We start from the raw sequence: 26,002 nt of genomic DNA, 5'->3' as shown, positions 1-26,002 counted from the left end.
GGACTTTATGGTAAATTACAACTAATTAATATAGAAAAAGAAGTGAAAAAGAAAAATATATAAACAACAAAATTGCTATAACTGCATTTATCAATAATCACTTTAAATGTAAATGGATTATATGCTCTAATCAAAAGACAAAGGGTGGCTGAATGGAAAAGAAAGCAAGACCCATGCATACACTGCCTACAAAAGATCTACTTCAGATTGAAAGAGACACATAGACTGAAAGTAAAGGGATGGAAATGAGGAAAAAAAAACTGGGGTAGCAATCCTATATAATAAAGCAGTTATATGCAAATTGACCCTCACTCCCTCACAAGATGGCTGCCTACAACCAGGCCGGCAGGGGGGTTAGTGAGGGATGACCGAACAACTGAACAAGCAGGCTGCCTGGGGCGACCAGGCAGGCAGGGGTATTAGTGAGGGATGACCAAATGACTGAACAAGCAGGCTGCGTGGGGTGACCAGGTTGGCAGGGAGGTTAGTGAGGGACAACCAAATGACTGAACAAGCAGGCTGTGTAGGCGGCCAGGCCAGCAGGGGGGGAGGGGGACAGTTGGGGGCAACCAGGCCAGCAGGGGGGACAGTTGGGGGTGACCAGGCTGGCAGAGGGGACAGTTAGAGGCAACCAGGCCAGCAGAGGGGGGCAGTTGGGGGCAACCAGCCTGGTGGGGGAGGAGTTGGGGGCGATTAGGCTGGCAGGGGGGACAGTTGGGGGTGACCAGGCTGGCAGGGGGGGCAGTTAGAGGCGACCAGGCTGGTGGGGGGGGGGGCCAGTTGGGGGCAACCAGGCCGGCAGGGGAGGGCAGTTGGGGGTGACAAGGCCGGCAGGGGGGGACAGTTGAGGGTGATTAGGCTGGCAGGGGAGGCAGTGGGGGGTGGTCAGGTTGGCAGGATGGGGCAGTTAGGAGCGACCAGGCAGGCAGGCAGGTGAGCGATTAGGAGCCAGTGGTTCAGGATTGTGAAAGGGACGTCTGACTGCTGGTTTAGGCCCGATCCCCGGGATTGGGCCTAAACCGGCAGTCGGACATCCCTCAAGGGGTTCCGAATTGGAGAGGGTGCAGGCTGGGCTGAGGGGACCTCCCCCTCCGTGCACGAATTTCTTGCACTGGGCCTCTAGTACTTATATAAGACAAAATAGACTTTAAAGCAAAGGCTATAACAAGAGACAAAGAAGGACATTTCATATATAATAGCAAAGAAGCAATCTAAGTGTCCATTTATAAATGACTGGATAAAAAAGATATGGTACATATTTTTTTTTAAAAATATATTTTATTGATTTTTTACAGAGAGGAAGAGAGAGGGATAGAGAGTTAGAAACATCGTTGAGAGAGAAACATCGACCAGTTGCCTCCTGCACATCCCCTACTGGGGGTGTGCCTGCAACCAACGTACATACCCTTGACCGGAATCGAACCTGGGACCCTTCAGTCCGCAGGCCGACGCTCTATCCACCGAGCCAAACCGGTTTCGGCAGATATGGTACATATTTACAATGGAACATTACTTGTCCCAAAGAAAGAAGGAAATCTTACCATTTGCAACAACATGGATGGCCCTAGAGCAGGGGTCCTCAAACTTTTTAAACAGGGGGCCAGTTCACTGTCCTTCAGATCGTTGGAGGGCCGGACTATAGTTTTAAAAAAAACTATGAACAAATGCCTATGCACACCGCACATATCTTATTTTGAAGTAAAAAAACAAAATGGGAACAAATACAATATTTGTATTTGCATGTGGCCCACGGGCTGTAGTTTGAGGACCCCTGGCCTAGAGGGTATTATGCTAAGTGAAATAAGTCAGACAGAGAAAGAGAAAGACAAATACCATCTGATTTCACTTATATGTGTAATCTAAAAAACAAAATAAACAAATAATCAAAACAGAAACAAACTCATAGATACAGAGAACAAACTGATTGTTGCCAGAAGTAACCAGGGGGATGTGAAGTACAGATAGGAAATATAGTCAATAATATTGTAATAATTATGTATGGTGCCAGGTGCATACTAGACTTATGGGGGGGCGGGTGTGATCACTTTGTAAAGTATATAAAAGTCTAACCACTATGCTGTATACCTGAAACTAATGTAATATTGAATGTCAAGTATAACTGAAAAAAAAAAATTTTTTTACTTTTATAAAACAAACAAATAAACCAAACAACCTCTAGAAAGAGAAGCCAGAGGGTCTGCAAAATAACTGGATGCTTCCTGAATCTGCCTGGAAGTCAACAAAGAAACAACCCTGGGTTTGAAGTGCATTAATCTAAAATAGAAATGAACATGGTAACTTCACTGTTTCAATATAATACAGTGTTTTATTCTCTGTTGCATCTGACTGATTCACAGCTTCACTTTTGTTTATGGAATTTCTAATAATAAAAGCATAATATGCTAATTAGACCAGACAACCTAATGACCTTCCGAATGTCATTCCAGATGTCCTTCTGGAAGCAGGGGCTGAGGCAGAGGCAGTTAGGGGTGATCAGGCAGGCAGGCAGAGGAAGTTAGGAGCAATCAGGCAAGCAGGCAGAGTGGTTAGGGGCAATCAGGCAGGCAGGCGAGTGGTTAGGGCGATCAGGCAGGCAGGCAAGTGGTTAGGGGTGATCAGGCAGGCAGGCAGAGGCGGTTAGGGGCAATCAGGCAGGCAGGAAGGGCAGCGGTTAGGAGCCAGTGGTCCTGGATTGCGAGAGGGATGTCCAACTGCCGGTTTAGGCCCGATCCTGTGGGCCTAAACCGGCAGTCGGACATCCCCTGAGGGGTCCTGGATTGTGAGAGGATGTAGGCCGGGCTCAGGGACACAACACGAATTTCATGCACCGGGCCTCTAGTTGTAAATATCTTCTCCTCAACCTGTCTTATCCTCAGCCTCTGACTGCCTGCCTGATTGCCCCTAACCCCTGTGTTATTTCAAGTCACTACACAAGTCTTTAACTACACCTCATCCGGGGATCTAGCTCACACCATCAGGCTGTTCTCAATCATCTGACTCCCACCGGACCACCACTGGATCATGGCAGCCGCGTCCCCAAAACATTCAGATTCATAGTGTGGGCTTCGAGAGATTTCAAGTAATAGTGGAAACTGAGATGCTAGTGACGAGAAATGGTCTTTCTGACATAAATGTTCAGGGGTAAACAGAAACATGTGCTGAAGGAATCTTTCCTTTTCCTGAATCTTTAAGAGAAGCCCATTGGACACAGGCATGAGTGAAAACCAGACCTGCAGTTTTCTAGTCTTGACAACGAATTTGAATTTGGTCATTTCCATTTGACCGCTGATCAATTAATTACTTGTCAGTAGAGGTGTAACCAGTCTATATCGAATGACAAAGTACTTTACTTTTTAAAAAAATGTTTACAGGGGGGAATACATGGTGATAGAAGGAGACTTGATTTGGGATGGTGAACACACAATATGATCTACAGATGACATATATTATAGAATTGTACACCTGAAACCTATATAATTTTATTAATCAATGTCACCCCAATAAATTCAATAAAAAAAAATTTAAAAAGAAGAATAAAATTTTTTAAATGTTGAAGCCAACCAGGTGATAACTATGATCATTTAACCTGAAAAAATATACTTGCTTTGAACATTCACAACTTCTTTCATGGTGCATGTGTTACACACTTAAACTTCCAGTTCCTAAAAGCATGTCTTGCCATTTTCCTTATATCCCCCCAAAATACCAACTACAGTATTTTGCACATAAAATATAAAAATGACTAATTAACAATATGCCAAAAAATGTAACCAGCTTATCCTGAAAAACACAATTGCAGACTTAAACTTATCTCAGTATTTCTATTACACTAACAGATCAACATCTTCTAACATTCCATTTGAGTTAAATATAGCATTTAAAAATGTCGTGTGACTGCATGTGAAATGCTAAGCTCTTGTAAGCTAACAGTAATAAAATCCTATTCTAATGAAACAGACGTAAAAAGAAAACATCTGTATTTGGTTAATGGGCTATCCATGGTGAGACTCTTACTTCAGTTTCCTATGAAGTATATAATTTTGGTTAATTCTGATATTAGCACCTGACTCAGCTTTCTCATTTCCAACTCTCCAGTTCCTTTTCAACCTAAAGAGCTAATTACTTTCCTCCTCCTTTATCAACATGGCCTGTTACCCTAGCCTGTTTGGCTCAGGGGATAGAGCATCGACCTGCATGTGGACTAAAGGGTCCCAGGTTTGATTCTGGCCAAGGGCACAAGCACAGGTTGCAGGCTCAATCCCCAGTGGGGAGCGTGCAGGAGGCAGCCAATCAATGATTCTCTCTCATCACTGATGTTTCTATCTCTCTCTCCCTCTTCCTTCCTCTCTGAAATTAATTAAAATATATTTTTTTAAAAAAACATGGTCTGTCATCCTCCTCCCCCACCTTCATTTCCCTAAACATGCAACTTTGAAAAAAAAATATTTTTTTTAACTTCAGAGAGGAAGGGGGAGAAAGAAAGAAAGCGATAGAAACATCAATGATGAGAGAGAATCATTGATCGGCTGCCCCCTTCACACCCCACACTGGGGATCTAGCCTGCAACTGGGCATGTTCCCTGATCAGGAATTGAACCGTGACCTGCTGGTTCATAGGGCAACACTCAACCACTGAGCCATGCTGGTCGGACTAAACATGCAACTTTAAAAAATAAAATCAGTCTATATTAGGATACACATAAATATAGCTAAGTTGCATAAAGAGAATGCATTTGCTATAGAAACTGATGCCTATGTATACTAACATGATGAAAACATCTTTTATACGGAAACTTGTATATATTAATAGATTCGATATAACTTCATCAAAGAATTGCTGTTATACTCTGCTGCTATAGAGAAATAGATTCATCCTAGAGGACTAGAAATTTTATTTCTAAAATTGGATTCTACCTGTAGTTCAAGAGCAGTGATCTTGGAAGTCATCAATTCCCACTCAAATGCAAAATATAGTCATTTTATAAATAACAGGCATACTGGATGTGAAGCTCAAATAACATCTATAGAATTGTTACTTTAAGGAGTTCTTACGCAAAGCTACTTCCCTTGGATTAGCGGCTCAATCCATAATAATAAACAATGCTCAAAGTAAGATAATGTTTTTACTTGTTTTAACAAGTGTTAGTCTTCAATGTACATACCTACAGTGTGAATAGGTTTCCGATAGGGCACTAGGCCAAAACTGTACTGAAAAACTCCTCTGGCATGGAACAGTGGCAAAGCAAACCCCATGATCTTCTGTAGTTTATCCTGCACAGTTCGAAGCAATGAGCCTTCAGGGTTGCTAACTTGTTTAAATAGTTCATTTTCACCAAAAGAAAACACAGGGACCAAATAGGCGCTGCAAATAAAAAACAAACAAAAAAGGAAAGAATAAGAAGTTTCAATGAAAAGGATGTAAAGCTGTGATAATGTCCAACTGACTTTGCAACAGATTTCTAACAATTATTTAATGTCCCCGAGTCAACCTATACTACTAACTTCATGTTCCATACTTGAAACTGACTTATAGTTGAAATTCTTTGGGAGGCACTCCAGCAGTCTAGTGACTGTGGAAATTATTCTATAGAAAATCAAGGTTCCAGGAAGATTTTCATCTATTGTTTTGGCCATGGTTCCTTTGTTCATTTGGCTGGACATCCTGTATGTTTTTTTTTGACTTTACTTTTAAAGACATTTTAGTTGGTGGGTGCCATGGCTTTGAGCTACCATTGTGGGAAGGTCAATTAGGAGGAGGACTGTCTAAGGCCTACAAAAATTACCTTACTTTCTCGTGCTCATTTAATAATGTCTTACCTTCCCTGACCCAGTCACCCGAAATGAAAAGCCACTTACCCGTGGGTCAAAGCAAGTTTCACAAATCCTTTCCGCCGGCAGATGAACAGAGTGAATTTCCCGGGATGGGCATCTAAGGATTCCTCTGCACCCCCAAGGACAATGACTGAAATGTTTCCACCTCCCTCCTTGCTCAGCACATGGGACACACTTTTCTTGGAAACTGAGACTGGCCCTTGGTGAATAAAACAAAAGGTGTAACTAATTATCCTTTTTAAAAATTGAAAACATTTTAATCACAATATTCTATGGCATCAGTGCGCATCTAATGGCTTGGATTTGGAACACTCTGTCTACCTCAACAGCTCAGAGACACCTCAGATTCCATGTTTCCAAACCCAGGGAATTCAATTATTCATCAGAATTCTTCCTTGTCCAATGTTACCTATCAAGGTGAATGGAACCATCATCTATCTAGCACTCAAGTCAGAAACCAAGTCCCATATGTAGTCCCCTCTTCTTGGCCACCATGTTGGCCATATTCATTCATTCAAAAGCATTTACCGAGCACCTGCTACAAGCAAGACACCCTGCTAGATGCTGATTATATGGTGACATTACCATATGCTGCCTTCATTAAGTATTGCTGAATCTATCAACTATTTTTCATATTAATCCCTCTTCTGTATTTCCACTGCCGCGATCACACATGTGTTAGCTGAGCCCTCATCACCTCTCCCTGATCACTGCAACAGGCCCCTTCTAACATCACAGTCTCCAGGCTCCTTGCTAATGTATCTACTGTCTGAATGATCTTTCTAACATGCACAATCCAGTCAGGACCCTCTTTTGCTCAAAATCCCTCACAAGTTCCCGTGGCTTACCTACAAGACAAAATCTAAAGTCCTGCTCATCCTATCTAATAATAGACAAACATGGTAATTAACCATACCTCTGACACACTTCCCATTGGCTAATTAGGGCGATATGCAAATTAACTGCCAACCAAGATGGCAGCCAGCAGCCAGGCAGCTGAAGCGAACAGGAGGCTTGCTTGCTCCAGTGATGGAGGAAGCCAAAGTTCCCCACCTGCCGCTGCCAGCCTCTGAGCTGCACTCTAAGAAACAATGTTGCAATTATAGAAGCTAAACAAACCCCAGAAACCTGCTTTCAGCCAGCCGGGCCTCAGAGCTGGAGCTGCAACAGTGTTTCAATTATAGAAGCCAAACAAACCCAGATACCTGCTTTCAGCAGCCGAGGTCTCAGAGCTGGAGCCGAGCCTCAGAGCAAAAGCTGGCTCTCAGCTCCAGTAACAGCCATAGAAGGTAAATAAATCCCAGAATAAAAAGAAAAAAGAAAAAAAGGAGAGGTTGGGAGCTTCAGTCACCTGCCAGCCTGAAAATGGCCCTCAGCCCCTCACCCAGACTGGCCAGGCACCCCAGTGGGGACCCCCACCCTGAAGGGGGTGTGACCAGCTGCAAACAGCCATCAGCCCCTCATCCAGGCTGGCCAGGCACCCCAGCAGGACCCCCACCCTGATCCGGGACACCCTTCAGGGCAAACCAGCCGGCCCCCACCCGTGCACCAGGCCTCTATCCTATATAGTAAAAGGGTAATATGCAAACTGACCCTAACAGCAGAAGGACTGGGAATGACTGGTCACTATGACACACACTGACCACCAGGGGGCAGACGCTTAATGCAGGAGCTGCCCTCTGGTGGTCAGGGCGCTCTCACATGGGAGGAGCTCTGCTCAGCCACAAGCCAGGCCGATGGCTGCCAGTACAGCGGTGGTGGTGGTGGGAGCCTCTCCTGCCTCCTCAGCAGCACTAAGGATGTCTGACTGTAGTTTAGGCCTGCTCCCCGCTGGCAAGTGGACATCCCCTGAGGGCTGCCGGGCTGCCAGAGGGATGTCTGATTGCCATCTTAGGCCCAATCCCCTGGGGAGTGGGCCTAAGCCAGCAGGTGGTCATCTCCTGAGGGGTCCCAGACTGCAAGAGGGCACAGGCCAGGCTGAGGGACCCCCCCTCTCCCCCGAGTGCACAAATTTTTGTTCACCGGGCCTCTAGTGGTATATAAGCCTGTTGTGATCTGCCCTCCACTACCTGCCCAGCCTTAATAGGAACCTTGAGACAGAGTGTGCTCTGGCTGACACCTGCTGGGTGCCTATTCACCAAAATGAGCCAAGAGGAAGCGTTTGGAGGCAGGACTGACAAGGACTTAAGCCACAGAAATCCCATGAGTAAGAGCAAAACAAACATCTGACAGCAAAGGATCTCTAAAACCCAATTGGTTCTTCACTACCTGAGGTCTGGTGCATGTGTCTGTCTTTGGCACCCAGAGCAGCAGCTAGTGAGGCAGGCACAGAGTATATGGGCAGCCTCGGACCCAGGCCTGTCCTGGGAAGCAGGTTCTGGGAGGGATTGACTCTCTAACTTTGCACCTCCATTGGCTACAAGTTTGGGTGTTTTTATTTTAGTTTTTTTTAAAAAAAATTTTATTGAATTTATTGGTTAATAAAATTATATGTTTTAAATGCACAATTCTGTAATACATCAGCTGTATACTGTATTGTGTGTTCACCAACCAAAGTCAAGTCTCCTTCCCTCTGGTTACCATCATACTGTTGTCTTTTTTTTCTTTTCTTCTTAATCCCTTCAATCTTTTCACCCAGCACCTGACCGCTGTTAGTCTGTTCTCTGTATCTATGAGTCTGTTGCTGTTTTGTTTGCTAGCTTATTTTTGTCATTAGATTCCACACATAAGTGAAATCATATGGTACTTGTCTTTCTATGACTGGCCTATTTCACTTAGCATAATGCTCTCCACGTCCATCCATGCTGTCCCAAAAAGTAAGACTTCCTTCTTTTTTTACAGCCGAGTAGTATTCCATTATGCAAATGTACCTTTTATTTCGTTTTTGGAATATTGTAGAGTATAGCAAAGGAAAAGGTCTCTCCAGTAAATGGCAGTGGCTGTGGGGGCACCACATGGAGAAAGACTCTATGGTTGATTATTTGTATCTGACATGCAACGGACAGGGTGCACCTGCATCTGTTGTGCCATGAATTTGCCACACCAGCTCTCAATTACTCTATTCAAACTCACATATGGCTATCCTTTGAATCAGCAACTACATACTGTAAATATCTTTCTGAGCTTTTTTGAAATTTTTAAAGTTTCCCTTTAATTTTTTTTTTATGAAACTCTAATTTGTTAGTTTATTTTGTTCATTAGATTCCACATGTGAGTAAAATCATATGGTACTTCTCTTTCTCTGACTGGCTTATTTCACTTAGCGTAATGCTCTCCAGGTCCACCCATGCTATCCCAAATGGAAATTAACAAACAAAATAGAAACAGACCCATAGATAGAGAACAGACTGACAACTGTCAAAGGGGAGGAGACAGGGATGAGAAGGAGATGTGGATCGGGTGAAAAAGGTGAAGGGATTACGGGGCGGGGGGACCCCTCATAGACACAGACAATAGTATGGTGATTACCAGAGGGAAAGGGGATGGGGGGAGGTAGAAGAAAGTAAAGGGGGGATAAATGGTGATGGAAGGAGACTTGACTTGGGTGGTAAACACTTAATACAATATACAGAAGATGTATTATAGAATTGTACACCTGAAACATATAATTTTATTAACTAATGTCACCCTAATAAATTCAATAAAAAGAAGAAAAAACCTCTAACCCAATGTCTGCCCAACTCTGAAAAGAAGGGATATTTTTCCTCTACAGTAGTTTGGGGGTTTTAGTGCACCCCCTAGAGGCCACAGGCAGTGGCAGCCTAGACTGGACAGAAAGCCCAGGGCCATATGGGAGAAGGTCCATAAACAGAACCTAAAAATCCAGTCATTGATCCTGGTTCTTGAGTGCTTAGTGACTCCGACCCAGTATTACGACAACGGAGACTTGATAGATTAATAGGAAGTAATGAAAACCTGGAAGACCATGGAAAATTCTATCTCTGAATATGCCACTTATTGATCCTGAAATTGAAATTTTTCAAAAAAGAGACTATCCACTTCCCTTTATATCCAAGAAATGCAAAGACAATAATAATTAACCTATACAATGATCATAAACAGAAAGCACTTTCTCAGTTACTATAGCTTATGGTTAGTTAATAATTTAGTCAAATTGGAAAATCAAACAAAATGAGCCTCTGAAGTTGAAGTGAAAGCTACTGACACAAGTGAGAGCTATTGTACACAATTATATCATATCTTGATAGCATTTCAGCTTAATTTATTCTCAGAATTGGTAGAATTATTGCTTCACTAATCAAAGAATCTTCCACTAGTTCAGAGAAGCAAAGTAGAATGAACTCTTATTTCTGACCCATTATATTTAACCTGGGAAGGAAAAGATAGCAGATTATGTTAAGTTTAATACTGCTATTACTTCAAGACACATCAGAGGACATTTTTCATCTCTAATATTCATAAAAGTATATCAGGCACCTTTCCAACCCTACCATTTATCACTTATTTGATTCTCTCTACCACATCTGGGTACATACATTGACTCATCAATTTACTCTTTCATTAAATTCACATCTATTGAACATCCCTATATTCCAGGCAGTATGCTAGATCTGTGGGTGGACAGACAAAAAGATAGTCTGTGTTGTGCTGGCATTTACAGTGCAGTGGGGGAGGCAAGAAATATCCAAAAAGTGCCAGATTGGGATAAAGACTCTAAAACTGGGTTGGGGGGAGGAGGGCATTCTGTGTGGTCCTGTCTCCCTAGAACATTGCAGAAACGGCAATCTGCCTTTACTTACCACTGCTCATCAGGTATTCTCGGAAGAGAGGGCACCGGAACCAAATCGGAAGCACATGGAGATACGCAGTAAAGTCGGGGAACAGCTTCTTGAAGTCCGAATAATTGGTACAAAAATTTCCAAAGGCTCCAGCCACGAGCACTCCATGGGGGTGAAACCCAAATATGTAGTTGTGGCTTGGGTCCAAATCACTAGTTTTGATGAGCTACAACACATTTACATTGAGATTAAAAAAAAAAAGTTCCCTGATTAGTTTCCAGGAAGAAACTAAATGACTAACAATTATGTCAAGAGGATATGAGCCCTGGCTGGTTGCTTGTGGTTACAGCATCCACCTGTGGACAGAAGGTCCGGGTTTGATTCGCAATCAAGGGCAGGTACCTGGGTTGTGCTTTGATCCCCGACTCCAGTCTGGGCCCATGCAACCAATCGATGTGTCTATCTCACATCGATGTTTCTTTCTCTTTCTCCCCCTCCACTCTCCCCTCCACTCTCCCCTCCACTCTCCCTAAAAAAAATTAATGGAATAAAATATCCTTGGTTGAGGATTTAAAAAAAAAAAAAGAAATGAAAAAAAATTAAAAATTTAAAAAGGAAATGGAGAATGACTTGTTTTCATTCCCTGGGTTAAAACTGCTCCCCATATTTTTAACTATTTCCTGAGCCCAGAGCCCCTCACAACAGACTTAGCTTACAGTCTGTTTAGTAATTTGGGCTGATTTGTAGGCTTTCTCCCTCTAAAAGAGGAAAAGCTTAAAATACATGTAATAGCCCTACCTGGTTTGGCTTAGTGGATAGAGCATCAGCCTGCAGACTGAAGGGCCCCGGGTTCAATTCTGATCAAAGGCACATGCCCGGGTTGTGGGCTCGATCCCCAGAGGGGGGGGGCGTTCAGGAGGCAGCCAATCAATGGTTCTCTCTCACCACTGATGTTTCTCTCTCTCCCTCTCCCTTCCTTTCTGAAATCAATAAAAAATATATATATATATTTTTTTTTAATATATTTTATTGATTCTCCACAGAGAGGAAGGGAGAGGGACAGAGAGCCAGAAACATCGACGAGAGAGAAACATCGACCAGCTGCCTCCTGCACACCTCCCACTGGGGATGTGCCCGCAACCAAGGTACATGCCCTTGACCGGAATCAAACCTGGGACCCTTCAGTCCGCAGGCCGACGCTCCATCCACTGAGCCAAATCGGTTTGGCATAAAAATATATTTTTTAAAAAAGAAATATAAGTAATAAAAAATTTTCATTCTTCTTCAAGCTCAAAATCATCTCTTATATAAAAGGCCCATGGCCGTCACACCATAACGCCATCATGACCAAACGAGCAGCGGCTCTCACAGCGATGGGCAGGGCAGCCAGCTGAGGCAAGCGGAAGCGAGCTACTCGCACACGATTTTGTGCGCACTGGGCCTCTAGTACTATATGAAACAAGTCTACTCACATGAATTGGAAAGTAGTCCTTAAAGTACTTCCAAACGGCCCAGCTTCTGACCCAGTTGGATCTCCTGCCTCCTTGCTCTGGAGTACGCCAGTCAAAGTAGAGCCATGTCAAGTAAGGGATGTACAGGAACCAGTAGTTGTATAAGATCAGTAGCAAGAGGATTCCAATGCACACCTCCGCTGTAAGAAAGGGAAGCCCTCAGGAATCAGGATCCGTTAGCATCTGCTCACTCTTGGCCAATCACTGGCCCATGGTGGGAGATGTAATACATACAAAGGGTATTAAACTGAACCTCAGTTCAAGTGGGTAATAAAACAAGATGGCAATGACATAGTATTATTTGACATTTATTGGGTGTTTACTATAAACCAAGTATTATATTGTGTATTTGGCCAAAATATTTCCACTTAATCCTCATATATCCATGGTATCAATGAAGCAGCCATAGTATTCTTAATGTTCTTTTCATAGAAGATACGCTGGAGCTTAGAGAGGTTCAGTGAATTGCTCAAGCCACATAGAATATAAGTGGTTGATCTGCCTAAATTCAAAATTTGCACTGACATGAGATAGGGATTGGGGGGAGAGAAGAAAAGGAGGAAGGATCGTCACCGATAGGAGGGATGCAGAGGGATACAACAGGTGTTCACCTTGACCGAGCAGCCATTACTCATGTGCCCACACAGGGGCACATTCTAGTGACAAACTTCATTTTCAGGAACTCTATTGCCAGAGATAGAAATAGCATAGGAGGGACTCTTTCTATCTTAGCTCCTCTATCTCTACTTGAAACATTTCACAATGACAGAGCAAAATCCAAATTGTTCATGCACCTAATGATGCAAAAACTGACCAATCTGGGCTTGGGTAGTAGTAACAAGAATGTACGCCTTAAAGTAATATATTAAGCTAAGCTAGAGATTTCCTTCTTATGTCTATGCTACATGTTACACTGGAAAATGTTTATAAAAAGAGAAATATATCAACGAGAGGGGAGGGAGCATAAAGACATAAGGTTTGGTGCGTAGTGAGTGCTCAATAAATGCCAGCTGTTACTATTACTTTAAGGAATGCCAATGCCTCCTTCTCTGCTATTATGTGCTGCAGTTGCTAATCCAGTGCTGACTTCAGTGCCCCAAACTCCTTTCCACTCTCTATCAGGTGTGTTAAAAAGAACTTTGTCCCTTCACTTCCATTCAGGGCACATGCCTGGGTCGTGTGCTCAATCCCAAGTAGGGGTGGTGCAGGAGGCAGCCAATCCATGATGTTTCTCTCCCACTTTTTGATTTACTTCCATAGGATAGTAAGTCAAATACTGGAGCACTAAGCAGAACATCTTTGTCGCCTGACACTTTAATACCTTACTATCTAAAGAAGTTGTTCTCATTTAAACTCCCACTCCACACATTGCATACATTTTTTTGTATTTCATATCGTATCAAAAAAGACTTTTAAATCCCTTGACCCTAAATTGGATCGAAAGCAGAAAACCCTACAAAAACTAGGTGAAGGGATCACCTCTATTTTCTATTTTTATCTCATCAAGCAATCCAAGGTAATATGATTCTTCTAAATTGGAGGTCAAAGAGACAAGGAAGATACGAAGTGTATTCCAATATATTACACAGCTCTTAAAGCTGATGTTGATACCTGCTAGAATTATCTAGATTCACAAACCAAGCTACATTGAAAGGCCTGCATTTCCGCTGCCTTGACTTAGGTACATCCTGGATGAAAAACACAGGTCAGCCTCTATCTCTTACACTCCCATAGACTTGACTTTCTCTCCACTGTTGAGGAACCTGCCTCCCCCTACTTTTTACTGAGGTAAAATTCATATAACATCATTCCAAAACCAAACCCTGTATCCATTAAGCAGTCACTCCTTATTTTCCTCTCCCCTGACCCCGACGACTAACAACCTGCATTCTGTACCTATGGATTTACTGCTTCCAGACATTTTATATAAACTGTATGATCCAATACGTAACCTTTTGAAGACATCAAGTTTTTTTACTTTAGAGCAAGCATGTGAAACTCATAGCCGGCAGGAGACATGCGGCCACGAGTTTGACATGCTTGCTTAGAGGAAGAGAGAGAGGAAGGGAGGGAGAGAGGGAGGGAAAGAGAGAGAGAGAAAGAGAGAGAGAGAAAGAGAGAGATTGATGGGCCTTCTGCACACACCCCACTGGGGATCGAACCCACAACCTGAGTATGTATCCTGACTGAAAATTGAATCCTCCACCTTTCGGTGCACAGGTTGACACTCCAAACAACTGTGCCACTCCAGCCAAGGCTAGACATCAAGTTTTTGAGGTTCATCCATGTTCTAGCATGTCCCAGTACTTTATTCCTTTTTAAGGCTCAAGAATATTTCCCTGCGGGACTCCCCCACCCTGAAGGGGCTGTGGGCAGCCTGAAAACGGCCCTCAGCCCCTCACCCAGGCTGGCCACACCCCCATGGGGTGAGGGTCCCTACTGGGGGGCTTGACCAGCCTGCAAACAGCCATCAGCCCCTCACCCAGGCTGGCCAGGCACCCCAGCAGGACCCCCACCCTGATCTGGGACACCCTTCAGGGAAAACCAGCCGGCCCCCACCCATGCACCAGGCCTCTATCCTATATATTAAAAGGGTAATATGCAAATTGACCCTAACAGCAGAATGACTGGGAATGACTGGTCACTATGACACACACTGACCACCAGGGGGCAGATGCTCAATGCAGGAGCTGCCCCCTGGTGGTCAGTGCACTCCCACAGGGGGATCTCTGCTCAGCCACAAGCCAGGCTGATGGCTGCCAGCACAGTGGTGGTGGCAGGAGCCTCTCCCACCTCCTCAGCAGAGCTAAGGATGTCCGACTGCAGCTTAGGCCTGTTCCCCTCTGGCAAGTGGACATCCCCTGAGGGCTCCCGGGCTGCCAGATGGATATCTGACTGCCAGCTTAGACCCAGGGAGCGGGCCTAAGCCAGCAGGTGGACATCCCCCAAGGGATCCCAGACTGCACGAGGGCACAGGCTGGGCTGAGGGACCCCCCCACCCCGAGTGCACAAATTTTTGTGCACCGGGCCTCTAGTATTAAATAAGATCACTAATATATATTTTAAAATATATTTTTATTGATTTTAGAGGAAAAGGAGAGAGAACTAGAAGCATCAATGATGAGAATTATTGATCAGCTGCTTCTCTCACACCCAACACAGGGGATCAAGCCTGTGACCCGTGCATGTGCCCTGACTGGGAATTGAACCATGACTTCCTAGTTCATATAGGTTGACGCTCAACCATTGAGCCATGCCAGCCAGGCAGATAAATTTCTTGAAGATGATAATGGGATTGTAATTCCGTACAAAATCCTTCTTTTCAAGAGACATACTCTATGGTATCTCATAGGGATGAAGGACAATGATTTCTATAACTTAATTTCTTCTTTTCAGATGGTACAACAGCAGTCACAACAAAGTGTGTGTGTGTGTGTGTGTGTGTGTGTGTGTGTGTACAGACAGAGAAAAAGCAAATGTGGCAAACTCTAAGAGCTGGTGAATCTAAGTACAAACAATCTTTACTGAACTATTTTTTTAGTACTTCTGTAGGTTTGAAAATTTCTAAAATTAAAAGATGGGGGAAATTATGAATCACACCTATAAGCAATAATAATGCATCGTAGATTAGGCAGTGCTGCCTGGCTAGAAATGAGTTAGAATCTCACAGGGAGACCTCCTTTGCAGGAAAGTCTGGACTTCTAATATCATACAAGTAGACATAGTGACTGATCCAATGACCCACTTTCAGCTTCATAGTGGCTTTTAGCTATCCCTCGCTTTATAGAAAATAAGTATTCTAGCAAAATCACATCCCGACTAAGGAATGAAGTTTCTCTCTCTCTCCTCCCTTCCTCTCTCTCTAAAATCAACAACAAAATAAAAACATTTATTTTTCAAAAAGCAATCCCAATGAAAATCCCAGCAGGCTTTTCTGTGGAAATTGACAGGCTGATTCTAAAATGCATATGGAGCCCTGGTGAGTGTGTTCAGTGGTTAGAACATCAGCCCCTGCACAGAAGGGTCTCAGGTTTGATTCCCATACTTGGGCACATATCTGGGTTGCAGGTTCAATCCCAGCTCCAGTTGGGGGACATGCAGGAGGCAACCAATCGATGTGTCTCTCTCACATCAATGTTTCTCTCTCTCCCTCCCTCCCTCCTACTACCTACCTCTAAAAGCCAATGGAAAAAAATATCTTCAAGTGAGAATTAACAAAGAAATTAAAAAATAAAATGCATATGGAAATGCAAAGGAATTACAATAGTCAAAACAACCCTGAAAAAGAAAAAGTCTGAGGACTAATACTATTTTGACTATTTGATTTCATGAATTATTATAAAGCCACAATAATCGAAACAGTATGGTACTGGCATCAAGACAGACAAACAGATCACTGGAACAGAATTGAGTCCAGAAATAAACCACACATATATGGACAACTGACTTTTGACAAGGGCAGAATGGCAATGCAATAGAGAAAAAAAAAAAAAAAAGCTTCTTCTTTTTTTTTTTTTTTTAAACAAATGGAGCTGGAAAAATTGGATTATACATATGCCAAGAAATGAATTGAAACCTTACACTATAGGCAAAAATTAACCCAAAATGTATCATTAACCTCTATGTAAAATCTAAAGCTATAAAACTTGTAGAAGAAAGCATTAAAAACTGTTACCTTGGAGTAAGCACAAATTTCTTAGCTATAATACCTAGAACCATATTTTTAACATCCAGATTTTAAAATATGGATAAATTGGACTTCATGCAAATTAAAATTTTGTTTTTCAAAATATACCCTGTAGAGAATAAAAAGATAATCCACAGGTTGGAAGAAAAACCTATATAACAACACACAGAACTCTCAAAACTCATTAATAGGAAAATAAGCAACTCAATTAAAGATAGACAAAAGATTTTAAAAGCTACTTCAAAAAGAAGACATACAAATGGCAAATAAGCACATGAAAACATGCTCATCATTAATCATTGGAGAAATGGAAACTAAAGCTACAATAAGACAACACCACACACTTATTAAAATTACAAAAAATCATAGAGATTGACTATATGAACTGATGGCAAAGATGAAGTGACTGGAACTCTCACAAACTGCTGGTGGGAATGCACAAAAATACAACCACTTCAGAATAAAGTTTTGCAATTTCTTTATAAAGAATTTTTTAAAATATGCTTTATTGATTTTAGAGAAAGAGAAAGGGAGGGGAGAGAAAGAAATATCCATCAACTGCCTCCTGCACACCCCCTACTGGGGATCAAGCTCGCGACCCGGAGAAGTGACCTCTTGATGCATGGGATGGTGCTCAGATAACTGAGGCACACCGGCCAGGGCCTGGCAAGTTTCTTTAAAAGTTAAACCTTTCAGGAGGCTGGGTGAAAAAGGTGACAGGATTAAGCAAAAAACAAACAAAAAACATAGGCACTGACAACAGTATGGTGATTACCAAAAAGAGGGGTGGGGGAGGTAGAAAAGGGTAAAGGGGGAATAAATGGTGATGGAAAGGATTTGACTTGGGGTGATGAACACACAATACAATATACAGATGATGTGTTATAGAACTGTACACCTGAAACCTATATAATTTTATTAACAAATGTCACCCCAATAAATTCCATTTTAAAAAAAAGTTAACTCTGAACCTACCATACCATGATCAGCCATTCCATATTTAGGTTTAGTGAAGTATAAAGAAAGCCTGTGTTTATACAACGACTTGTATTATTCACAATGGCTATCACCCAAATATTCATCAACAGATGAATGGACAAATTGCAATATACTCATTCACTAGAATACCACTTCAAAACAAACAGGCATTGAACTACTTATACACACAACAATAAAAATGATCTCACAATAATTACATTGGGTGAAAGAAGCCAATCAAAAAATAATACATATGATCTGACTCCATTTTTAGATAAAACACTGGAAAATTCAAACTAATCTGTATGACAGAAAGCATATCAGTGGATGCTTGGAGAGATTACAAAAGGGATATGAGAAACCTTTAGAGATGATGGTTATATTCACTATCTTATCTGTGGTGATGGCTTCTTATATCACAACTTGTCAAATTGTACACTTTAAATATATGCAGTTTACTGTACCTTTGTATCTCAGTAAGGGTGCTTAAATAAATACGTAAATAAATAGACCCATTCAATAAAACATCATGGTCCCACCCATGTGGTCATAGGTAAGATATTTAACCTCTCAAGCTTCAGTTTTCCTCATCTAAAATAATAAATCTAATAATCTGTGACATGTGGGGTCGTAGGTAAAAGATGGTCAATAAATGTTGGCTCTCTTTTTCAATTTGCTACTTTTCAGTCAGCAGGTTGGTAGCCCACAAGTTAGTAAGTAATGTTTTTATTTTTGGAATATTAAGATTGGATCACAGGTGATCCAGCAATCCCATTTCTGGGTATTTATCTGAAGGAAATGAAATCACTATCTTGAAAAGATATCTGTAACCCAATAGCCAAACATGGAAACAACCCAAATGTCCATTGACGGATGAACAGATAAAGAAAATGTGATACACACACACACACACACACACACACACACACACACACTGGAATATTATTCAGCCATAAAAAAGGAAAGCCTACCATTTGTGACAACATAAATAGACCCTGAGGGTATTAGGCTATTGGAATAAGCCCCATAGAGAAAGACAAATAGTATATGATCTCTTTGATATGTGAAATCTAAAAAAAAAAATCTTACTCAGAGATAGTATAGAGAATGGATTGGTGCTTGCCAGAGGCAGGGATGGGTGGGATTGGCAGTAGGGATGAAGGAATCAAAAGGTACATACTACCAGTTTTGAGATAAATAACTCCTGGAGATGTAACGTACAGCAAGATGACTATAGTTAACAATACTATAGTATTCCATAGTTGAAAGTTGCTAAAAGTAAATCTTAAAAGTTCTCATCACAAGGAAAAAATTGTAACTATGTGTGGTGACTGATGTTAACTAAATTTATTGTGGTAATCATTTTTCAATATATACACATATTCAATAATTATATTGCACACCTAAAACTAATACAATATCATAAGATTGGATGACCCATACTTAACATTGATCTCAAGGAAACAATGTTTGGTTTCATGACTAAATGAAACATTTTACTATTTGTTAAGAAAACCCAATGGCTAATAACTTAGACTCATTTCCTGATAGTGGAAGAAAAGTGCATTCCAAGATTTTGATTTAGAGATCTTAATATATATAATTAATAAAATCCCTCTTTTCACCATTAGAAGTAGCTATTACATCAACTTCTTACTTTAAAACTGCTAACTTCCCTGGCTGGTATGGCTCAGTTGGTTGGACATCGTCCCATGCACCAAAAGGTCACCAGTTCAATTCTCAGTCAGGACACATGCCCAGATTGTGGGTTTGACCCCCAGTTGGAGTCCATGTGGGAGGCAACGAATTGATGTTTCTCTCTTACATCAATGTTTTTTCTCACTCTCTTCCTCTCTCTCTAAAAATCAATAAAAACATATTTTTAACAATTTGATAGTTAAGTAGAAAGAAATAAGCCAGCTTTTATCCTACTTTTCCTAGAAGAATTGAATTGTAGGGTAGTCAACTGACTCTAAAAGATGGAAGGAAAGTCTTGCATAAATTCTAGTTAATATGTGAAGAATGAAAGAAAGAATAAGTAAGCTACCATTTTTTGCAGTCCAAATAAATAGGCAAGAATCATTAAATAGGGACTTAAATCACTAGGTAAAGGGGGAACTTTTGTTTGCAACAGGCCAATTACTACCTCTCAGATCACATCTTACCTGATCACTCTTGACACTAACAATAGAACTAGGCATTATGTGTATCCTAATATAATGCAACGCAAAGCACTAAGTAGCACCTAGGAAGAGGTCGTGTCAAAAAGGTTTCACCTAGCCCTAGCCGGTTTAGCTCAGTGAATAGAGCACTGGCCTGCGGACTACAGGATCCAGGGTTCAATTCCGGTCAAGGGCACATGCCCAGGTTGCAGGCTCGATCTCCAGTAGGGGGTGTGTTGGAAGCAGCCAATCGAACTCACATCTATGTTTCGCTCTCTCTCCTTCCCTTCCCTTCCGCTGTCTCTAAAAATCAATTAAAAAATCTTAAAAAAAAAAAAAAAAAAAGAGGAACCTGTGAGTTGAATATCTTCCTTTCTGGGTGAGAAAGTGGAGGCAGTCATTCAACGCATATTTATTTCTTACCTCCCATGGGTGAGGCATGTACTAGGGCAGTGGTTCTCAACCTTCTGGCCCTTTAAATACAGTTCCTCATGTTGTGACCCAACCACAAAATTATTTTCGTTGCTATTTCATAACTATAATGTTGCTACTGTTATGAATCGTAATGTAAATATCTTATATGCAGGATGGCCTTAGGTGACCCCTGTGAAAGGGTCGTTCGACCGCCAAAGGGGTCGCGACCCACAGGTTGAGAACCGCTGTACTAGGGGCTCCTTCACTGAGCTTGTGGAGAAGGATGGCAAGACAGACCTTTCTCAAGTAACCACAGACATTCACAAATACAAGCAATGACAAGCGTCATGAAAGAAAAGGACAGTGCACTATCAGAGATGTGATGATTGATCAGCAAGCAAGTCAATCTCCAAGTTCAAGCCACTACAGTGGAAGCACAGGGGTTAAAGCAAGGACTTGGGGTAGAATACTTGGGTTTGCATCCAGCTCCTCCTACCTCTGACTAACTATGTGACCCTGAACAATTGATTTCACCTTTTACTTGTACAGTTCATTCATCTGTACAAGTGCTATAAAACAAGTGTGGGGCCTGGCCAGTGTGGCTCAGTGTTTGAGCACTGACCTATGAACCAGGAGGTCACAGTTCGATTCCCAGTCAGGGAATATGCCTGAGTTGTGGGATCGATCCCCAGTGTGGGGCGTACAGAAGGCAGCCGATCAATGATTCTCTGTCATCATTGATGTTTCTCTCTATCTCCCTCTCTCTTCCTCTCTGAAATCAATAAATAAAAATACCCTATATAATAAAGAGGGAATATACAAATTGACCGTCACTCTGCCACAAAGACGGCGGCACCCACAGCGGAGGCAGGGTCTCCATAACACAAGATGGCTGCACCCACAGCAGAGCCCGAATTCCCATAACGAGCCTTAACAAGCAATCAGCAGGGACCTCAGGCTGTGCCCCCCACCCTGGCGCCAGGCCGGGGGAACTCAGGCTGCTCTCCCCGCCCGGCAGGGCTTGACGGGGGACCTCAAGGTGCGCGCCCTGCCCTGGTGCTGGGCTGGGAGACCTGATTGCTCCCCCGCCCCGGAGCCAGGCTGGAGGACCTCAGGCCGTGCTCCCCCGCCCAGAGGGGCTTGACAGGGTACCTGAGGCTGCACCCCTCGCCTGGCGGGGCTTGACAGGGAACCTCAGGCCATGCTCCCTGCCTGGTGGGGCTTGACAGGGGATCTCAGGCCGCGCCCCCCACTCGGTGGGGTTTGATGGGGGACCTCAAGGCGCGCCCTCCGCCCCGGCTTGGGCTAGGGAACCTCAGGCCGCGCCCTTGTCCTGGCACTGGGACAGGAGACCTGAGGCTGCGCCCCCCGCCCAGCGGGGCTTGACAAGTTTGGGACTGGCAGGGTCTGGATTTAGCCCAATGCGGGGGGGGGGGGGGAGGGGGGGGCAGCTGGGTCTGGGTCTTGCACGATTTTGAGGCGCACGTGAGTGGGCGGGGACTTGACTCTGGGTCCCGTGGTGCGCCCCAGACTCTGACAGGAGAAAGATTTTCATATACATTTTACTAATTTTCTTTCATCTCTGACACTTCTATTATAGAGAAAGGGCAAATAGCAATATTAAAATATTTCCTCTAATTAATCCCATTTTACTGTGCACAAAATTCGTGCACCAGGCCACTAGTATTAAAATAAAAAACAAGTGCAGGTATGAACAGTCCTTACATCAGAGGGTTGCTGTGAAGATGACATGGTCAATACTATACGGTGCCAGAATAGGGCCTGACACACACTAAGCCCCCCAAGTGTGTCTGTTATCATCTCCATGGTCCTTTGGCCCAGAGCAAAAAGGAATGTAATGGTATCAACCCTCTCCGTTTGGCCTGTGAGGACTAAATGAATATCCTTAATGTTTTGAATATCCTTTTTTTTTTTTTTTTCAGTAAACCCTAGCTGCACACTAAAGTCACTCAGAGAGTTTGTTAATATTTTATTTTTTTAAATTTTATATATATACACATATATGTACATACATATTGCATAATAGTTTTACAGTTGTGAATACATGAATTTATTTTTGCATTATTATTTATTAATTATTGTGTTATTTATTTGTGTTACACCTGTAAGCCTTCTTCTGCCCACTCCTGTATATGATGCATAGGCTCGATTCTGAAACAAAAGCATTAGAAATTCTAGGGATAAGAGCTTGGGTGTCCATATGTTTGAAGCTCCTCGGACTGGAACCACTGATCTGGGAACCACTGATCTGGGTGATCACATTCTAATCTAAAGTGACACAGAAGTGTAAACCTCTCTGGTGCAATGAGTTTACCAGTGCTGTTACTATTATTGCAGCCTCAACAGTGTGCAACCCATGATCTGATCTTACAGCGTACAAATGATGTCAATCTTGAGAGAGTTGAAGTTCCTACTAACTTCTTTCTCCTCTCATACCATCCTCCATTTCTCCAAAAGCAGAACAAATATGCAGACAAAAAGCGCTCGGGTAAGCCCCAACGGCCCCCCGCTCCCGTCCCCCCACTTCTTGTCCTCTGTGACTGGCTCCAGTGCGTTCCCACGCGGGCTTAACTTGGGAACTGGTCAGAACACACTCCTGTGTGGAATTATTTACAGACAGAGGCCACCCAACCCAACCCATTTGTGGAGCAGTCCTTTTTGCATCCGGAAGGTCTCAAACACGGAAAAGCCAGCACGGCTATTTGTCATGAGGGTGGGGAGAGGAAGATATTAGGTGTGAAAGACTTGGGCACTGTTTTTCCATTTATAAGGGGCTAAAGTGCAATGTTCTATAGCTCCAATTGGGTCGTGGTTACACCTGAGTGTATACATTTGCCAACATTCGTTGGCCCGTACACTTATAACCTATGTCTTTTATTGTAGGTAAAGTACACCTCAGTTTAAAAAAAATAGCACAGAGAAAAATAAAGTTGGCAGTCATTCACTAGGAGGTTCACGTGGGGAGAGACAGCGAAGGGGAGTTCCAAGAAGCTCCAAACGCCCTCTTTGACCTGTTCGTTCTAGCTCACAGGGGAAGAAGAGTTGGAGGGTCTAAGCCAGTCCTTAGCCAAGGAGTGTCGTGGAGGGAGGAGACCGAGCCCCACGCACCGCGGTGTTCTGCCTGGATCTGGCCAGCCCGGAGCGCGCGGGGTTCTTACCGAGTAGCAGGAAGGACAGGACCCACTGAAACACCGCCGCCGTCTGCAGCCGCCGCTCCAGCGGGATATTGAGCGGCGCAAACTCCAGCTTCATGGCCCGGCCCCGGCGAGGACTGCGGCGCAGACTGCGGCCACCTGGAAGCTCGCTGCTCTGCAGCGCCTGCGGGAAGTGCGCGGTCTGAGCAGGGTCCCGCGCGGGATACCCGCAGGGCGGAGAGGAGGAGGCGGTGGCGGCGCCGGAGCCGGCCGGGGCTGGACTTTGTCTTGGGTGGGAGGGCGCGCCGGGGCCGAGGCTGGGGGCTGCCAATCAAGCGCGCCCGGGCCCCGGAGCAGCTGGCGCGCCCGGGGCGCATTGGCTGGCGCGCCCGGGCGCCGGCGACAGCGCTCCGCGTTGGGCACAGGGGACGCGGAGAAGGATCAGCTGGCTGCCCGCCACAGCCCGGCCGCGTGAGCTCCTGCAGACTAGCAGAGGCCCTGGGGTCTCCACCGGGATCTGACTGTTGATCGATCTTCGAGCGCTCCGCTTCAGCATCCGCCTTTAAACCCACCCCTTCCTCTGAATCACCCACCAGCTGGAGGAAAACGCGGGACTTGGCTTCTTTGGGAGCAGGGTACTCATCTGTTTATTGGTCTGTGCCCCCCACACCACCCCAAAACTGGAGAGGGGCGGGACATGGCTGCTCACTTTTGTGTCCTCAGTGTCCTGGAAATCTTTTACTTATTCACTCATTCAGCACACACTTAGTGCTTACCGCATGCCAGGCACCATTCTGGACATGGGGGATACACCCAGTAACCAGTCATTCATCGATTCTGCTCTCAGAGTACAAATGGGGCGGGGGCGGGGGGGGCGGGGGAGGGTGCAAAATAACCACACATAGCAGCCAAGTGAAAGCCTGCTCTGAATGACTGGAAGAAGGTTCTAGGATAGATTGGAGAGTCAGGGAAGTCTCTGAAGAAGTGACCTTGGCTTGAACTATAACTATGAATCTGGTCCAGGCAAAGGGAAGCACATGTCCTATGGCTGAAATCCGAAGAAGACCAATAGAGAACAGGAGGAGATTGGGGTGAAATGAGGCAAAAATGGGGTCCAAGGGTCAGATCCTTTACCCTAAGACTTGTCACTGAAAGGTTTCAATTATGATGTGTTAAACTGATGGATGGATTCCAAATAGTGCCCAATGCTTTTTCACCTACTAATGTTTTCTGTACAAATGGAAGCTGCCATGCATCCAAAACGGAAACCATCCCCACACGCCACGATATTTTGAACTTAATTTAAAAAATCAATTTGCAATGATTATAAAAATAAATATATTACTCACAATTCGGGTGTTCTTGATTATTTTCAGCTGAAAATTCTCACGAAAAATGATTTTAAAGTTGGTCAGGGCTGCCACTAAGGGAAAACATTTTTTTTTATAGAAGCGCGGTGTGTGGGGAAGGTCTGCGGCTTGCCTCTACAGACGCTTATGGCGGACAATGTTAATACTGTAGAGTTGAAAACCTCCAAGTGGCATGTGGCCGTCAAGGCATTTCTAGAAGGGATTGGGAACAGAGCAAAGCACAGTCGTGTGTCTCTGAAGGAGGGAGATACATCTAAGAGGTGCATCGTTAGGGAATGTTGTCTTGTTTGAACATCATAAAGTGCTCTTATACAAACCTAAATGATAGGGCTATTACACATCTAGACTATATAATATAGCCTATTGCTCTGAGACATCCCTATAATAAAAGACAGATTAACAGGAGAAAAACAAAAGATTAACAGCATGGATACCTTCTGTGGACAGAAAGAAAGGAGGGGTTTATGATAAGTAACATCACAGGGTGATCTGATCCTAAGTTCCTAACTCAGGGGGTCTTGGTGGATAGTTATGACACAGGCATTTAATTTCTTTAGTAAAAGGTTTTAAGCCAGCCCTGTCCATTGTTCTTGTGCATCTAGGCTAACACCTTAGAAATACCAGAAGTAAGCCCTAGCTGGTTTGGCTCAGTGGATAGAGCATCAGCCTTTGGATTGAAGGGTCCCTGGTTCGATTCTGGTTGGGTTGTGGCTCCTCCCAAGTAGGGAATGGATGTGCAGGAGGCAGCTGGTCAATGATTCTCTCTCATCATTAATGTTTCTATCTCTATCTCTCTTCTTTCCTCTCTTGAAATCAATTAAAAAAAAAAAAAATATATATATATATATATATATATATGAAATACCAGAAGTAATACCTGTTGAAGGGGGGTGTTAAGCCTGGAGAGAGCACATAATTTTATTAATTATTCTGTAATCTAATCACCACCTTGCTTTTTCTTATCTCCACATAATCTTCTTTACATTCCCTCCTTAATTTTAGTTGCATCAAATAAGTTGTGAAATTGTTATTTTGAGAGCATATGCCATCAGTTTGACTCAAACTCTTATATAAAAATTCTCTGCAGTTTTGGACATTTCTTATCTTGACACCTGCTTTGCATCAAGCATTACCCTTGGTGCTGATGACACGGAA

General features: G+C 43.4%; 1 protein-coding gene across 1 annotated transcript in view; it reads right to left on the bottom strand.

Annotated features, from left to right (window-relative positions):
- The window catches only part of MOGAT1 (monoacylglycerol O-acyltransferase 1), a 29,002-nt gene extending 5,239 nt beyond the window's left edge, over positions 1 to 23,763 (bottom strand). The window contains exons 1-5 of the mRNA XM_070422236.1: positions 23,502 to 23,763; positions 12,043 to 12,221; positions 10,592 to 10,796; positions 5,856 to 6,030; positions 5,162 to 5,361 (exon numbers count right to left, since the gene is read on the bottom strand). Coding sequence (XP_070278337.1) covers positions 5,162 to 5,361; positions 5,856 to 6,030; positions 10,592 to 10,796; positions 12,043 to 12,221; positions 23,502 to 23,595 — 853 coding nt within the window. The 5' untranslated portion in view covers positions 23,596 to 23,763. The remainder of the gene's footprint in view (positions 1 to 5,161; positions 5,362 to 5,855; positions 6,031 to 10,591; positions 10,797 to 12,042; positions 12,222 to 23,501) is intronic.
- Between the last annotated feature and the right edge of the window lie 2,239 nt (positions 23,764 to 26,002).

This window comes from Myotis yumanensis, unplaced genomic scaffold, assembly GCF_028538775.1.
Source record: "Myotis yumanensis isolate MYYU_CA2020_CCGP unplaced genomic scaffold, mMyoYum1.0.hap1 SCAF_8, whole genome shotgun sequence".
In the NCBI taxonomy this organism is placed as follows: Eukaryota; Metazoa; Chordata; class Mammalia; order Chiroptera; family Vespertilionidae; genus Myotis; species Myotis yumanensis.
Note: the sequence above shows the minus strand (reverse complement) of the source record. Positions and strands in the feature narration are given on the sequence as shown.